Genomic DNA, 17,113 nt, shown 5'->3' on the forward strand with positions numbered 1-17,113 from the left:
TCAAACAGCTCTCTTTCCACACTTGTGTTTCATTGGTGTACATGTTACTTAACTAAATCGCATAATTACAATGACATTCAACCAGTATAAACAGGCTTGAGAACCATCACATCGGCTCTTGGAAAACATACAATTAACTTGAGGGAGCGAAAGCACAGAGGTGTTCTAGAAAGCAGCCCACCAGCCATCCACATAAGCACCCCTTCGGCTGCAGTCAGCATCTTTCGGAGAGGAATTTGTGAACCTTCTAATGCAGTGAGTCGGGTAAGAGATCACCCACCGTACTAGTGATGCGGAACATCTTTTCATATGCTTATTGTGAATACCTTAACCATGAACCATCTGTTCATTTCATTTACCTACTTTCCTAATGGATTATATTTTCCTTAGTTATTTACAAGTGTTCTTTCTAAATCCCAAATATTAATCTTTTGCCACTTATATGTCATAATTATTTTCTCCCAGGCTGTTGCCTATCTATTAACTACTTTTTCGGGTATTTATTGTTTTATAGAAGCACTAATTTTGATCTAATGAAATAACCACTTTTCTTTCTCCATAGCTTTGCCTTTCCATGTCTTATTTAAGAAAGCCTCTCTTTGCTAAGATTTTAAATATATCCTAGGTTTTCTTCTAATACAATATTTTTGTTATTCCCAGTTTCCAAAGGAATAACTTGAAGTTCAGAAGTTTTAAATATTTGACCAAAATTATAAAGCTAGAAATGATGGAGCCCAGACCCATACTGCTGTATATCTATATGTTATCTCCAAGTCACACCACCTTCCTTAAGAAGCATTAAAGTCTGAGAGAGTAAAGGAGGATATACCAGGTCCAGGAATGCTGAAAATTGGAATTAACACACATCTCTGTAGAGACATAAATGATTGGCATATAAATGATTCCTCATCAGCTTCAGAAAAACAGCACGAATCTCCTCCACCCACAGAAACTGCAGTCAGGGGGCCCAAGAGGCTGGAGATCTAAAAATTCCAGTTATAAAATAAGTCATGGGGGTAAGGAAAATAGTGAATTAACATCATAATAACTATGTGTGGTGATAGATGGGTACTAGACTTACTGTGGTGACCATTTTGTAAGGTATATAAATGTAGATACATTATAATCTACACCTGAAACTAATATACGACTGTATGTCAATTATAATTAAGTATAAATTAATAAAAAAATTTTAAATACTACTGAGCCAACTACTAGCTGGACCCCTAGGTCCAACTCCTCTTATTCATTCATTCACCCATCCATTCAAGTAAACATATGCTAATGTATCTCAGGCAGCGGTCCTAACTCCATATTGTGCTTCGCTGGATTTCTCTTATTAGGTATTCTGCAAGTTCCTAAACTTGCTCAAATCCAACCTCTAAATTCACAATGTCCCTAAAATTGTGGTCATGTAGGTCACATGCCTTCTAATTGCTACCAGAAGCGAGCTCCCTGGGGTGGGATTTATGTCTGGTGGGCCTCTGAGTCCTCCAGAGCACAGACCCTGGTAGTACAGCTCTTCTGTTACTGCGCCTACTACATTGTCGTGTGAACAGTGGCTTAACTTTCTCTCTTATGGACACACTGTGATCTTCTGAAGGGTGGGCAACAGTGAATAACGAATAATGAAGGGATAAAGGAAGGCAGGAAGACCTTGTATTTTCAGCAAACACAATCTTCCTAGTGATTGTCCCACTTCATTGAAGATGCTATTTATTCTTGCTGCCACCGTCACCTTTCCGGGGTAGGGGTGGCGGGGCATCACAATCTTGGTACTACCATTATATTCTGATTCCTCTGTTTTTTTGTTTGTTTGTTAATTTCTGTAATGAATTGTCAACTGTTGTTGCTTCTATTGCAACCCGACCAAATCCTTACTATTCTCCCTGCCACCACCTTAATTCAGGTTCATTGCTTCTTGCAAAAACTATTATAAATGAGCACCCCACACCAATCCATGTACACGTACTGCTGCCATACAATCTTTCTCAAATCGTAATCGCATCACGCCAAGGTCTTGCTGAAAACCTCCAAAGGCTCCCTTGGATCCACGGAATTAATTTCAGATCTCTCAGCTAGACATCGAGGCTCTATATTACCTCATCTACATTCTGATTCTAATTTCCCACTGCTACCCTAACGACAATTTCTCTTCTTCCTTTCTATTCCCCAATCAAATAGGACTATGAGCTTTTTATTAAATCTCTTTTGCCTTTCCCAGTTCTGTTACTTCTGCCTGGGGCCCTCGTCCTCATTCTGTCCTTCGAGACCCATTGGAAATACCAGCTCTTTCATGAAGTGGGGTCCGATAACCCAACAGACAGATATTTGCTTCCTCTGACATTAGCAACACTTTGTACTGCCCTCTTGGTTGGAATAAATCTCACTCTGTTTTACTTTTAAATATGTTTTTACTGATTTTTAGAGAGAGAGGAAGGGAGAGAGAGATAGAAACATTGATGAGAGAGAAACATCATTGATTGGCTGCCTCCTACACGCCCCATACTGGGGATTGAGCCTGCAACCTAGGAATGTGTCCTGACCAGAATCGAACCAGTGACCTCTTGGTTCATGGGTCGACGCTCAACCACTGAGCCACACCGGCCAGACTCACCCTGTTTTATTTATAATCATTTGGTGCTCACCTTGTCCACTGCAACACAAGTGCCTGAAGGTGAAGGTCAGTGCCTTCCTTATTTTTCTAGTTTTCTGAGTCTAGTACAGAGTCTTGCACACAGAGGCAATCAAAATATTTGTTGAACTGAATTGTTCTCTCAACCTTCCTGAGTCTCTCAATACAAGTAAGGTTCTTACACATAATAGTGCTCAAAACATACTTGTTTAAGTAATTTCATAGTTCCAGAGCAAGATTTCTTGGCGTGTATGTAACACTGACATTAACCTATTCATTTAGAAATCTCTCACTAAATAGCTGAAGGAAAAAGGAAAGAAACACCGACTCTAACATCCTCTATTTTTTCCTTGTTTTATGTGATAATGCCTAACTCTTATTAGGTACCTATTGTGTACCAGGCATTGCACTCAAAGCCTTACAATACATAACTCATGTCATCCTCCAAACAGCACCATCAGGGGGCACGTTTTCCCTAATTGATGGGTGGGAGATTTAGAATAGTAACTTGATCCCCCAATGAGCAAGCAAGTGGCAGGGCTGAGATTTGAACCCGGGCAGTTTCTGCCTCCACTGTCACCCTGCTGAGCCCCTTGATTTCCTCAGTTTTAAAAAGAACGTGTTTAAAAATACTTTGACCTACATCTTTAAGAAAATCATTCTTTGAAACATAAAAAACCGCTTGACTCAGATCATGTTAATGGAGGTAAAATTCAAGAACTGCTAAATCTATTTCATCCATCTTCCAATGTAAGCTTCAAATCTAGCAGGCTACCAGTTTTCTCAAGCTACATGCCTGGTCCATATCTGACTATGCATGTAGTCCGCACCCTGAAGGACGGACCAGGTGGCCAAGGTGACATGCTCCCGGAGAGCTGAAAGTCATTAACTTTGGAAAGCAGTCTAGAAGTCTCAGAATCAGACACCCATTGACCTCCGTTCTCTGTGGAAGTCTTTACACACTTGAAAACTGCTGCTGGAGGCCTGGACTCTGAGTGGAGGGCAGAGTTCAGGGGTATGGGGTGGTCACAGGTGATCCACCAGTAAACGAGACCAGAAATGTCTCTACCTTTGAATCTACAATCTGCAGAGAAAAAAAGCACTGGTGTAGATATACTGGCCACGGTGCTGAAAAAGGATATACCAGCAGTAAGAGGAAAGGAAACATGTTGAATTGGCCTAAATATGATAAGAGCACTTTGAGGGAAAACTCACACGCTGTGAGATAAAGGTCATTTCTTTCCTGAAGTTTCAGAAATACAAGCATGGGAAGTAGGGATGGGCACTGGGTATTGTGGAAAATGACAGCCTTTGATACTCATGCGCACTGAGTTAATATTCTGCAACCTCCCTGCGCTATCGCAGAAGTCATAAAAACAAAGCACATCACAGAAAAAGGAGTTTAAGTCAAGTGAAGATATTTTATGACATTGCAAGCTTCTTAAAAGTACATTGAGTCGAACATGAAAAAAAAGCAAATAGTTAATCCCACAATAAAACATAAAAGCAATTTTGCTCCAGCAAACCTGAATAAATGCATATTTTTAATGATTTTGAAACCTCTTTTAAGAAATCAGCCAATATGACAATTAACTAAATGTTTTTATAGAGACGGAATATCAAGTTAAAGCATGTCTATTGATTCATATTAAAGAAAAAGGTTCCGACCTTTTCTGTTTTGGGTCATTACAATTCTCACATGAACTCAATCCCCGAAACACCTTTACCATGACGAATGTGAAATGCTATTTCGATAGAGACCTACCTTGAAAGTACACTATTTTCCCTGGGAAGGCAACTTCCCCAACATGCTACATGCCCAGCACACCCTGACCTGTACAAGATTTAAAGGAGCTGGAGAAAAAGGAAAGAATGGTCCTCTCCCCATACATCTCAACCCTACTTCATGCTTTTCCCTTTAAATCTAAGCATTTTAAAACACTAAGAATTTTGCTACTGTTTCCCCTGGAGCTTTCTCTATCAAGATTAAAGAAGGGCTTATTCAGGAACAAACAGGATACAGGAGTCATGGTTGGCTTCCAGGCAAGCTATAAATAGTGACAGCATTTTCAAGAAATCTTATGCCCAGTGAGGGAGTTGCCATTTAAACACGCAGTGCCGATTTTATTACAACGGTGTCACCAAAATGCATTGTTATGTGAGAAATTCAATTCTTACCAAGTTTTCTTGGTTCCTGGCTGCTATTTTCTGCTCCTCTTCTGCCCCGTTTTTCATGTATTTGACCTCTTCCACCGGTTTGATCCTATACTCATCTGAGTACCAAAAAAAAAAAAAAAAAAAAAAAGACATTTGATAACTTTTTTCACAAAGGTAGGCAAGTGTCAGTGAGAAAAGCCCAATAGTGTGATGTGTTAAGAACCTTTTCCTGCGCTCTTTCTTTGGGGTTCATTTGAAATCATCTGGATTGAACTTCCCCAGCCTCTTTCTAAGACGCAAACTCCTCTGTCTACGGGGAAAGCTCGGCACCACGAGGACAGCTACTGACAGTGGCACCGCCTGGCCCTTTTACAGGAGGCAGAGGGGGCCAAGGAAGCAGGCGGTTCCACCTGTAAAACTATTTGGGGTCTGCACACTCAAGGACATATCACGTCATGGTCTAAGGAAGATGTTTCTCCTATGAACTAATATTTTCTTTATGAAAATGTGAGTTCAAAATACCAGTGGCAGCAATTTTCAGCAGTTCAGGTACACCTAATTTCTGAATTTTTCTTTTGAAAAAACAAAGTACTGTTTAAGACTAAAGAGTTTAATTGATCAACAAACCGATATAAACAATGGGAAATAAATTGTCCCTATTTGTAATCCCCATATTAAATATGGAGCATTCTGCAATTATTTCACATGCTCTACACACACACACACACACACACACACACACGCACACACGCACACACTTCCATTTAACCTCTCTATACAGTCACGCGTACAAAGAGCTGTAATTCTAATGGATGTAACAGGTGGGTATATCATACAAGACTGGAGAGCACAGTGAGTGGGTCATGGTGAGACCTAAACTTCACAACAGCCAAGGAGAGAATAGAATAAATCCCAATATTGATAAACATCATGAGACAAACTCAGGAAAAGATACAGCTAACGCTCTTTTTCCAGGGCAGAGGTTTGGTGATGACAATGATGACATTTTCATCAGAGTCCTATCAACAGGATATGACTTGAGCAAATGAGGTCCAAAATATGTGTGACTTTGAGTCATCTTTAGTCCGATTTGTCAGGGGGAAAAATCACAGAAACAATTGAATTAGAAAATTTCATCAGCTAACAAATTGATGACAGCCTAGCATATGGTATGAAATAATGTCTATAATAGGTTACTTGAAAGATGTCAATCAATAAAGAAGTTTGTATATCAGTTCAGGCAGTTGCAATATATTTTCTTATTGCCTATGACTAATTTGATACAATGACATATTTTACATAATTTCCTGCCTTATTATTTATACCACTTTCTTTATAGTTTCAGGCTTCCTCATACTATCCCTTAGTAGACTACTACCAAAGATATTTGTTATAGCAATATTCCTCCAGGTAATTATGCTGTTCAAATGTCTCTTAAAATTATCACCCTTATGAAAGTAATACATGTGCATCTATCTGAATAAAGACTCCATGTTCATGGCTAAGCCAATTGTTTTTTCCACCTGATAATTCAAGGTAGTTATTGCTTTTGCTTCTTTCTAAAGAAATTAGAAAAACTGGTGAGAGGTTACAGTAATGAGCCCTGTAGAAATACCAAGTCCTAAATGTGCTAACAAGTTAATCAATGAATTCTGATCCACAATTACAACACACAAGAATTTCACTTTCCAATTTGATATTCAGAAGAGAAGTGAATTAATAAAATCAGCACATTTAATTAAGGACTATTTACTCAGAATTTGGAAAAGCAGTTTTGATTTGTTTTTTTGTTTTTTAATAATAAAAAAAAAGGACACTGACAAATTATGCATCCAGTACAATTAGAGAAAGAAAAATAAAGGAAAAAATAATAGCTAAGATGGGCCTCCTTAACTTCAGTTTGGGACATTAATATTTATAAACCATGGTTCGCTGGGATAATTACTAACATTTAACTGATCTAAACTGTGATCTTAATGACTTACAGTGAGCCTCTAATTATTTAAATATAAATTACACACAGACACAGTACATTTTAACACAATTCCAGTGGATTGTAGGACTTTTGTTTATAGGATTCAAACACTCATATGATAGAATGGGGAAAGCACAGCATCTTGGGACCTAAGAAACCTTCTGAAGAACCTTCCGAAAGATGGCCCTTTAGCCAGCTGCAGAGAGAAGCTGCCCTTGCCTCGCCCCGTCCTCTGCCATCTGCCAAGCCACAGCCCACTGCTCTCTCAGCGCCCTCGCAATACTCAATCTTCAGTCTCTTCATCCCTCCAGGGAACACAACTGAACTGAAAGAAGCAGACACACTATTCATACTTTTCTAATATTTTTTTCTTCAATGAACTGGAAGAGCTGCTGGCTACGTGACTTTCAAAGCAGCATTATCCCAAACACAGGCTTTCTTTTAGCATCAAGGCAGAGTCATCACGAATGTAGAAAGAGGGTAGGACTGAGCGTGTCATTAGCAGCCACGGCTGGCGAGCCAAGGCTGTGTTAGAGGAACGCACTATGATTGGCTACGAAGAAAGGAAAAGCAAACAGCCACAGAGCCCGACCCATCATGATTACTTACACACACACACTGCACAAAAGTCTTCCGGGTAGAAAACAAAGGAGCCAGCAAGACCCTTACATAAGCCACCGTTTGTACAATGGAAATACGTAAAAATGGGCTGTCGGATTTCTCAACGGCACGAAGATGTCCATCTGGAAACAGGCAACTCATCACAAATGTGTCACCCATTTCCATGGCGACGCAGCCCTCTGGACCGGCACTTGCCAACCGGCCTCTGTGCAGACGAAAGAGCCCTTCGGTTCTGACAGTGAAGCCACCACCACTGAAATCTGGTTTCCCTTTTGTTGAAGGCACAGGGGCATCGATGTGGGACTGCAGGCCCCCTTCATCAGTCCGGCCACTGTCCCCAGCCCCAAGGTCCTGGCGACAGGACACTGAGCCAACCTGATTAAGGGGAGGGGGAGCAGGATCGTCTTCCTGCAGCTCCCGCACACCTGTTCACAATTTTTCTTTTCTTCCTGTTGGTCTTGTCAGGTGGCTTATTCAAATGCACATCAGAAACAGACTGACACCCCTCCCCATCCTCTGTGTGTGTACAGTTGCAAGCTGTGCAAGCCAAGCAGATCAGGGGAAAAGCCGTGCCTTGGTGATACTGCTGGCATTTCATCCCTCAGGGGACATCAGAGAGGGGCCAATTGTTTCTGTGGCAGCTCCATCATGCCGAAAACACTGTTTCCCACCAAATGCCGGTACCTCGCTTTTGACATAAAGTATATTCTATGCATGTACGTTTTTAGAGTTAGAAGGGGATCGATTGGCTGGACTGCCTTTAGGTGAGTATGGAATCATCCCCATCTTCTGGATCCCCTCAATTCTTCCATTATGGACTTCCTAGGCCTGTCCCAGATCTCCCAGGCTTCTCGGACAGATCTGTGACACAGTTACTTACTTTTGTTATCAATAGAACTGACTTGTAAAGGAGTCAATCAGCTGGAAATGAGTACTGGAAGAATTTATAATACCGGAAGTATAAAAAAAGTTAACCATTTTCCTAAGTGTGCATATTAGATGAGGAAGAAGGAAGAAAGCAGAAGACCCCTATATATGTGGCACTCTGAGGTAAGAAGAAATCTAATAGTTGTATTTTTAAAATTATATGTTTACTCACTTAATTGTGCATTCAGCGGTTGCTTCTTGGGTGTGCCCTGACTGGGGATGGAATGCACACCAGTGGTGTATTGGGATGATGCTCTAACCAACTGAGCCACCCGGCCAGGGCTACAGTTGTTTACTAAACTTTCATACCTTCTCACCCAGCCTTCCTTCGATCAGTGGTACATCTATAATAATAAACCCCATCTTTTCCAGGCTGCTCCAATTTCAAGTTCCGTGTTCATATCGTCATCTCTAAATAGCCCAGCTTCTGGACATCTTAATGAAATGAGCTGATGGCCTCTTCGTCCAGAATCTGCATGAAGATTCTTTGGTGGACTATGATTCTATGCTCAGGGAAACATGAGGGCTTGGGAAAGAAGGTACAAGAAGTATTTACAAAAACAGAAAAGCCAATTAAAAGAATCAAACTATCCTGCTTTATAGCATAAACTTATTCCCCTTGGGCTTTTCCATTGAACATTCTGTCTTCCAAGCAAACTAAACTTGAGTCCCCAATTCCTGGTACAACTTCAAATTCTTGCCTACGATCTTTATTTCCTTACTTGGAAGGATTTTTTTTCAACAAATGAGCATTCACAGTGGCGAGGAGCGCAGCCTCTGGTGCTAGAAGACCCAGCATTATGGCCGTGGGCCAGTTACTTTTCCCTTCTGTGCCTTGGTTTCTCCATCTGTGATATTTCTGGTGCCTGATCTCACACTGAGCCACGTGAGTTACCACATGAAAACAGTGCCCAGTCCATAGTAAATGCTCAACAAATGCTCGCCGTTGCTGGTTTTGCAGGGGACACTATTTTTAAAGCATAAAATATAATGTAAACATCAACAATTGCTTTAACCAAAAATTGTGACTTTACTGTGTTAACAAATGAGAGGAAGTGAGAAGGGGGTTTATGGTCCATAATAAGCTTTTAGTATTTTTTTTTTTGGACTACATGCCTATATTACTTTATTGAAAATAGGAAATAATTTTGAAAGATTAATAAATAACATTTATTTTTGGAAAAAGAAAAGTGATCCTTATTTAAGCAAGACCCGGGTATGACAAAATAATGCTCCTCTCGCCTCTTACATATCTTCCCACTATTACTGCCACTGGCTCACAGCCTACGGTGAGGGCACCAGAGTGAACGGGTGAAGTTCCAATTTAGAATGATTGTTTCAGAGTCTAAAGGGTGAAGGCTGCTCTAAAGAAAGTAACTGTGGAAGGAAAACCCCTTTTCTGGAAGGACAAAGAGGCAGGACGCTGGCACTACAAAGCAAGGATGGACAGATGAGGTCATCGCATTAGGAAAGAGCGGCCTTTACTGTGGAGCACTCCATCCACCTCATCAGCTGTTCAAGCCTCCATTGGTTAGTCATTCAACAAACATTCATGCACCATTTACTGGGTACCAAGCCCTGGGCTTCCTCAGGGGCTCAGTCTTGTTGGTCTCAGGTATGAAACCAACAAAAACTTTCAAGGTATGAAAGTTTTTCCCCTGCTGGGTTCTCCAAAAAAGAAAAAAAAAGATCTTTAATTTAAAAAAAATATCAATACGACAAGTACAATGTGGGCAAAACTGCCCACTTCAAGTCCACCTTTGGTCTGTGGATAGCCTCAAGGTGAAATTCTTGGCTGGACTATATTTAGGCTTTTGAAATTTATATTATTCCCCTATCTGGAATCTCCTTCCCATCTCTCAGTTGACTCAGAGGCTATTCTAGCCCAAATCTCACTTTCTTTATGAAATTTCTTCTTAATCTCTCTGGGCTACAAGTATCTCTTCTGCCTCCAAATTTCGAAAGTTCTCACTTTTCACTTCTAAAATTTGCCCAAAACTCCAAGTTATTTCCTTCACATTTGAGGTGCTGTAGACTAATGGCAAACTGTTCCAAGCTTAAGATAGAACTGAATCTTCTAAGAATCTCTTATATGTTGGGGCCCGGATGCAGAACACTTGGACCAATTCTTGAGTTCAAAGATGGCTAAGCCACAAAAAGCAGGTGCACAGGTTAGCTGAAAACTTGAAGTAAGTGGCATTACAAAGTTTTTATAACTAGTTAGAGTGCCTTTAACCATATGCTTGACTCTGGTGAAGGCTTTACCTAAACTGCAAGCTTCTAAGTAAATATAAAACTAAGCACAATAACATTTCTATGACTGGGAATACCACAGACCAGTGATGACGAACCTATGACACGTGTGTCAGAGGTGACACGTGAAACTCATTTTTTTGGTTGATTTTTCTTTGTTAAATGGCATTTAAATATATAAAATAAATATCAAAAATATAAGTCTTTGTTTTACTATGGTTGCAAATATCAAAAAATTTCTGTGACACGGCACCAGAGTTAAGTTAGGGTTTTGCAAAATGCTGACATGCCGAGCTTAAAAGTTTTGCCATCACTGCCATAGACAATACATGACACAAATATAAAATAGTATCTATAGCTTAGATCAAAATTTAGCCTCTTAATCACAGAAAATCACTCTGACTTTGTAAGCCCAGCTGCGTTGTACTTCAAAAAGTAACATCTCCAGCCCTGGCCAGTGTGGCTCAGTTGGTTGAGGCGTCATTCCATGCCCCGAAAGGTCACGGGTTCAATTTCCAGGCAGGGTACATGTCCAGGTTGTGATTCTCCTTTGGGGCGCATTGGGCAGGCAACTGATAGATGTCTCTCCCCCACCCCCCCTCCCTCTCCTCCCTCCCCTCCCTCCCTCTCCTTTTCCTCTCTCTCTAGAATCAACGGAAAACATCCTTGGGTGAGAATTAAAAGAAAGTATCGTCTTCATCTTCAGCGGGGGAAGAGGCCATAAGGCTGTGATGCAACAACCTTAAGCACAAAGCGGAGACTCGGCTGCAGGACCGCACTCACCATCAGCACCTCTCCGAGTCAGGCAGCCCCGACTGATCCTCACTCTGTCCTCACTTGTAGCAAGTGACTTCGTTCTTGCCAATGCAACAATTATTAAATGATTTGCGGACAACTGCCCATTCTAAATGGTTTGAGCATTTCTAAAATAAGGCTTTGGTGCATTTATATCAAATATCAAATACTCTCACTTCTTTTCAGAGTGTGTTTCACATTAAAAAAGAAAATTAAAATAAGATGGTGGAAAACAGTATGGAGTTTCCTAAAAAAAAATTGAAAATGGAACTTCCATTTGACCCAGTGATCCCACTTCTGGAATATATCCTAAAAACCCCAAAAGACCAATCAGAAAGAATATATGCACCCCTATGTTCACAGCAGCATTTTCTTACGATAGCTAAGATTTGGAATCAGCCCAAGTGCCCATCAGTAGATGAGAGGATAAAAAAGCTGTGGGACATTTACACTATGGAATACTATGCAGCTGTGAAAAAGGGGGGCCTTTTACCTTTGGGGACAGTATGGATGGACCTGGAAAATACACTAAGTGAAATAAGCCAATCTGAGAAAGACAAATATCACATGATCTCACTTATTTGTGGAATCGAATGAACAAAACGAACTGACCAACAAAGTAAGACCTGAAGCATGGAGGCATGGAACAGACTGACATACCTTGATGTGGGGTTGCGGGGATGAGAAGAGATAAACCAAAGAACCTATATACTTACATGCATAGCCCGTGGACACTGGCAATAGGGTAGTGAAGACATGGGGCAGGGGCTGGGAGGAGGGGGATGGAGGGGGGTAAAGTGGGAGACATCTATAATACTGTCAACAATAAAAATATATTTTTAAAAAGATGGTTTGATACATTAAGTTCTTCTAGTGGTGTAGAAATATAAGTTGTTAAAAAATAAGCAGGAAAATTATGTTTTTAGACTATATTTGTGGAGAAAAGACGTGGAGGTATCTGGCCATGGGGTTTCTACTGGGGGAGGCATGGAGATTATACATATTTGTCTATATCCCCCGTTATGATATTTCATAATCCAAAAATGTTACTGTCACCAAGACAGCAGATCTCAGAAGCCTAGTGTGCCCTTATTCTCCAGTGAAACCTAATGCTTGTTTATACTGAACACCGGGAATAAAAGGGCTTGTGTTGGTGCTGGCTCCATTTCGTCTTGCTTCTCCTTTCAGCACACCCTCCCTCATAAAGGTGTCACCTTTTTCAAAAACATGTTATGAACCGAAGGGCGAAATGGCACCAAATGTTTAAACTGGTTTGATGTTTCCAAGTTGACTAGTGATACTGCATACTTTTTCCATGTGCTGATCGTTCATTTGCAGTTCCTTCTGTGCAGCATCTTTTCGTATCCTTGGCCCTTTCTTTTCTTATTGGAGCTGTAGCGCTTTCCTTATAGACTGCTGTGTCAATAAGACATATTGACTGTGAACGACAGCAACTTATGAACACACTTCTGTCCTGAAAGGTCTGGGAACAACACTTCTTGGTTATAGTTCGGACGTGAGAGGAAGGAAGTGCCTGCTTTCTGTCCTTGAATCAAGTGCCAGGCTATCCGCTACTGTCCTTTCTGTGTTTCTCTCCTTCTTTCCTTCAGCAGTATTTAGTGAGCACCTACTACGTGCTAGGAAATGTAGAACTCAGTCCTGGGGCGGAGATAAGAAAATAAGCAAGGAGGGGGTCTAGTGTGTGTAACGATGAGAAGCACATGTGATAAGAACAGCAAGGAGGGAGCCCCCGTGAGCAAGGCTGGGGAGAGTCTTGGAGGAGGTGGCACATCCCCCCGGGATTCTGAGGGGCACTAGTGTGTGGAGAAGGACAGGTGCCGGCAGAGGGGACAGTGAGTTCAAAGGCCAGAGGAGCGTGGCAAGCAGGGGCTGCTGGTTGGCACACGGAATTCCTGGGGCCACAGAGAGGTGAAGAGGTGAGGCCACTCCAGAGAGACCTGGTGCCAAGTCCCCAAGAGGCAGGCTCCATTTTGAAGGGAAATGACCACCCCCACCCCCCAGTGTCTCGGCACTGAAGCCACTAATATAGGCAAAGCGTCCGTCCTCTGGGCTGTCCCCAGCCTTCTCCTCCGGACAGACCCAGCCACCTTCATCCCAGGCTTTCTGCCTCTGGAAGAAGGTGAAACATACATGAACCAGATGTTTGAGGAAGCGGAGGAAGGACATGTGAATATGACAGGGAAAGAGCCAGAGAGAGAAGACACAGAGAAGCTTTAGAGGGTGCCATCTTTATCCTGAAGTCAGCAGGGGCGGGGTGGGGTGGGGGTGGGGGGACTGGTAGGGATGGAGCGGGAGATGCAACAGCTGCCAGACCTAGTTCCTGCCTCCCCCAAAGCACTCAGATCAGGGAGTGGCTGAGATGGAGGGGGTGGTCTACCCTAGGGGCAAAGGAAGTGCCATCGCACCTGATCCCAGCTCCTCCCTCCACGGGACACACATGGATCACAATGGGTGGATTTAAAGCAGCCGTGGGCAAACTACAGCCAGCGGGCCGGATCTGGCCCATTTGAAATGAATAAAACTAAAAAAAAAAAAAGACCGTACCCTTTTATGTAATGATGTTTACTTTGAATTTATATTAGTTCACACAAACACTCCATCCATGCTTTTGTTCTGGCCCTCCTGTCCAGTTTAAGAACCCATTGTGGCCCTCGAGTCAAACAGTTTGCCCACCCCTGATTTAAAGGCTTTCTCTTCTGGGCCTGGCTTTGTGACTTCACAGCTGTGTGCCCTGGAGGCAGGGGGTAGAGCTCTCGGAGTGGCTCAGCGTGCTGAGATGCCCAGTGCAAGAGTGCCGCAGTCCCTTAGCATTCCAGGGTCTCGTCCATGTGTTTGGAGAAGACAGGATGAGAGGTGCCCTCGGCTGCCAGGACCGGAGGGTGACACAGCTTCTCTCACGGCCGCACCTTTAATCACGAAGACCGGACCCCGCAGACCCCATTCCTGAATCACTTAATCATTTCAGAGGCCAGACAATATGTTTCCTTCATTCACTTGGGGTTCATTATCCAGGGACCAGGGGACTATTATCCAGTCATTAAGGGCCCCCAACATTCATCTCTGACAAGCGATACAGCCAGCTCCAAGCCAGGCTGGATTCCTGCAGGAACGCATGCGCAACCAGAGCTCTCTATGGGAGGGGTTCATTTCTGTCACGTCATAATAATTCCCAACCAAGACCCAGGAGGAGCAGAGGAGGCAGAGCCGCACCCCGAGAGGGAGGGCTTGCATGGCTGTGGGGCTGGCGGTTTACCAGGAGTCCCGGGAGCCCTGCTCTGGCTGTCCTGCACCGCTGGCTGGCTCTCTGCCCACCGCAGGACCAACTGCTGGACACCTGAAAAGTTGGAGACCAGCTAAGTCCTCCCTGCTGTTCTTAGTGGGGTTCCTGTTACCTTTAATAACCGTTTAAGATAAATGCCAGCCCATTGATAACCTTAATAGCCTTAATAATCATTCAAGACAAAAGCCAGTCCGGTCCTCTATCCTGCCCTCTGCTTTAATCCTCATGTTAACCCCGTGAGGCCGGTATTCCAAGCCCCTTTTTACAGTTGCAGAGATTAGTCCCTGATTGGGTGGTCAAGGGGCAGTGGTGGGTTCAAATCCAGGTTGGTCTGAGTCTAGGGAAGAAATGTATTGGTGAGATGATAGAGGCTTAGAGCATGAATGGGTTCGAAAAGGATGTGGACAAATGTGTAAGTCACAGAGGTAGGAATAAAAGTTATAAAGACATCCAACCTTCGTAGGTAACATCCGAGAAAGCGTGAGACCTCCCTGCTCAGGTCTCAGAGCCTTTCATCAGTGGATACATACTGTCCCTGTGCTCCTTAAGTTAGGAAATCATGTGCCATCCAATGAAGTGCTGTGACCCTTTTGTTCCCATGGCGACTGGACCACTACTGCCTCTATGAGAAAAAAACTGGGTTTTCTCCACTATACAGTCAAGTAATGATTGCAAGAACTTTACCCAAACTTGTTATTTTGAAAGATAATTCCATTTTAAGTCCTCTGCTATTACTACTGTAACTCTGGTAAATGATCTGAGCATTAAGACCAAGCAATAAATCAAGGATCTCTTCCTTTACTGGAAAGGGAAGGAGGAGGTGGAGGATGAAGGAGGAGAAAGAGAAGGAGAAGGAGAAGGAGCAAGAGGAGGAGGAGGAGGGACAGGTATCACTTATAGAGCCCCTTAATGTTCCGAATCCAGGTCTGACATACAGCAACCCATTTAATACAACTCTATGAAGTGGAACCATTAATGTCTCCACCATCCAGATAAGGGCACTGAGGCACAGAGCATTCACTTATGTATCTATACCATCTAGTGAGAGGGACTGGGCCAGGCCTTGAACCCAGGCAGTGTGACTCAGACTCCGGGCTCTTATTCAAGTTTCCCACACATATATTCTAAAGAGAATTTCTGATAAAAATTATCTCTGTGTACTGATTTCCATTACAGAACTATTATGACATGATATCACAACTTGTATCCTCTCCCTGAATGAATGTCACCCTTAAGATAAACCTTTTCAGGTCAGGCATTTAAAAAAAAAAAAAAAAAGACGTTATAAAATAGGACCTAAAATAAACATACGCAGTGATATTCTTTTCAGGGTAAAGTAGGAGGCAGTAACAGCAAATAGGAAAAGAGACTCATAAGAGTGCCTCAGGTGCCCTCCTTTGCATATGAAATCGATCAGATTCCCCTCTCATCCAGAGGGTCTGAAAGGTGAGTTGCTTTTCTAGGACCGGCAGTACATTTCTGCTGATTCATTTGTAGTCAGTCCTTCACTGCCATGTCCAAGATCAATAGCCAGGAATCTGTAGGGTGGTTGGTCAGGATGAGGAAAACATATGACCACTCCAGAAACTCTTCCCCACCTATTGTGGCTGCCACAGAGTCATCACAAACATCGAATAATTTGGCTGTGTGTTTGTGTGTGCGCAGGCACAAAGTATATGTTGATGTCCATCTGATTTGATTTTTTTAAAACATATTTTTATTGATTTCAGTGAGGAAAGGAGAGGGAGAGAGAGAGAGAAACATCAGTGATGAGAGAGAATCATTGATTGGCTGCCTCCTATATGCTCCCTACTGGGGATCGAGCCCACAACCCTAGCATGTGCCCTTGACCAGAATCGAACTGATTTGATTTTTTAATTGAGTTCTGACTTAAGTGGATTCCTGTGAGGGAACAGATTCTCAGATAATGACCCGGACAGAGAAAAGCATTTGCACTGGAGCATCCCAGCACCCCCGCCCCCGCCCCCCCAGGCACCTAGCTCACCATCAGGCCAGATGGGCTCCCGAACTTTGCGAAGAGCAGAACTAATGAGAAGATAATATGGCCTGAAGCAAAAAAAACCCAAACAAAAACAAAACAACAACAACAAAAAACCCCAACAGCAACAGCAAAAAGAAACCCAAGGGGGCTGGGATGGAGGGGAAAGTTTTGTAGAAGATTAGAGAAAGGGGGAGATTTCTGAGGTAGTGGAAAGACAGACAAAGGTCACCAGACTGGCAGAGAGCTAGGGATTCATGAGAGTTGATGCCAGTCCGGTGTAGAGTGGTTTATGAATGGAAGACCTCTTTGGGGTTCTTTGATGCTATTCAGTAAAAATGCAAACTGCTTTTCAATGATCTTTAGTGTTTCTTGTTAATAAGTCTCTGGATTGAAGCTGGCTTCCGGGGGCAAGAGGGGGATGACTTGATCTGGGTTATACAACCGTTA

At 42.6% G+C, this 17,113-nt stretch overlaps 1 protein-coding gene across 3 annotated transcripts in view; it reads right to left on the reverse strand.

Moving 5' to 3' along the window:
• CUNH1orf21 (chromosome unknown C1orf21 homolog) overlaps positions 1–17,113 on the reverse strand; it is a 176,102-nt gene that overhangs the window by 71,837 nt on the left and 87,152 nt on the right. For all 3 annotated transcript variants that reach the window (XR_004973189.1, XM_036342376.1, XM_036342375.1), the window contains exon 3: positions 4,814–4,908. Coding sequence is in view for 2 of the 3 variants with exons in the window: in XM_036342376.1 (XP_036198269.1) it covers positions 4,814–4,908 (95 nt within the window). In the remaining variant the exon portion in view is untranslated. The remainder of the gene's footprint in view (positions 1–4,813; positions 4,909–17,113) is intronic.

Source organism: Myotis myotis, unplaced genomic scaffold (assembly GCF_014108235.1).
Source record: "Myotis myotis isolate mMyoMyo1 unplaced genomic scaffold, mMyoMyo1.p scaffold_m19_p_18, whole genome shotgun sequence".
Taxonomy (NCBI): domain Eukaryota; kingdom Metazoa; phylum Chordata; class Mammalia; order Chiroptera; family Vespertilionidae; genus Myotis; species Myotis myotis.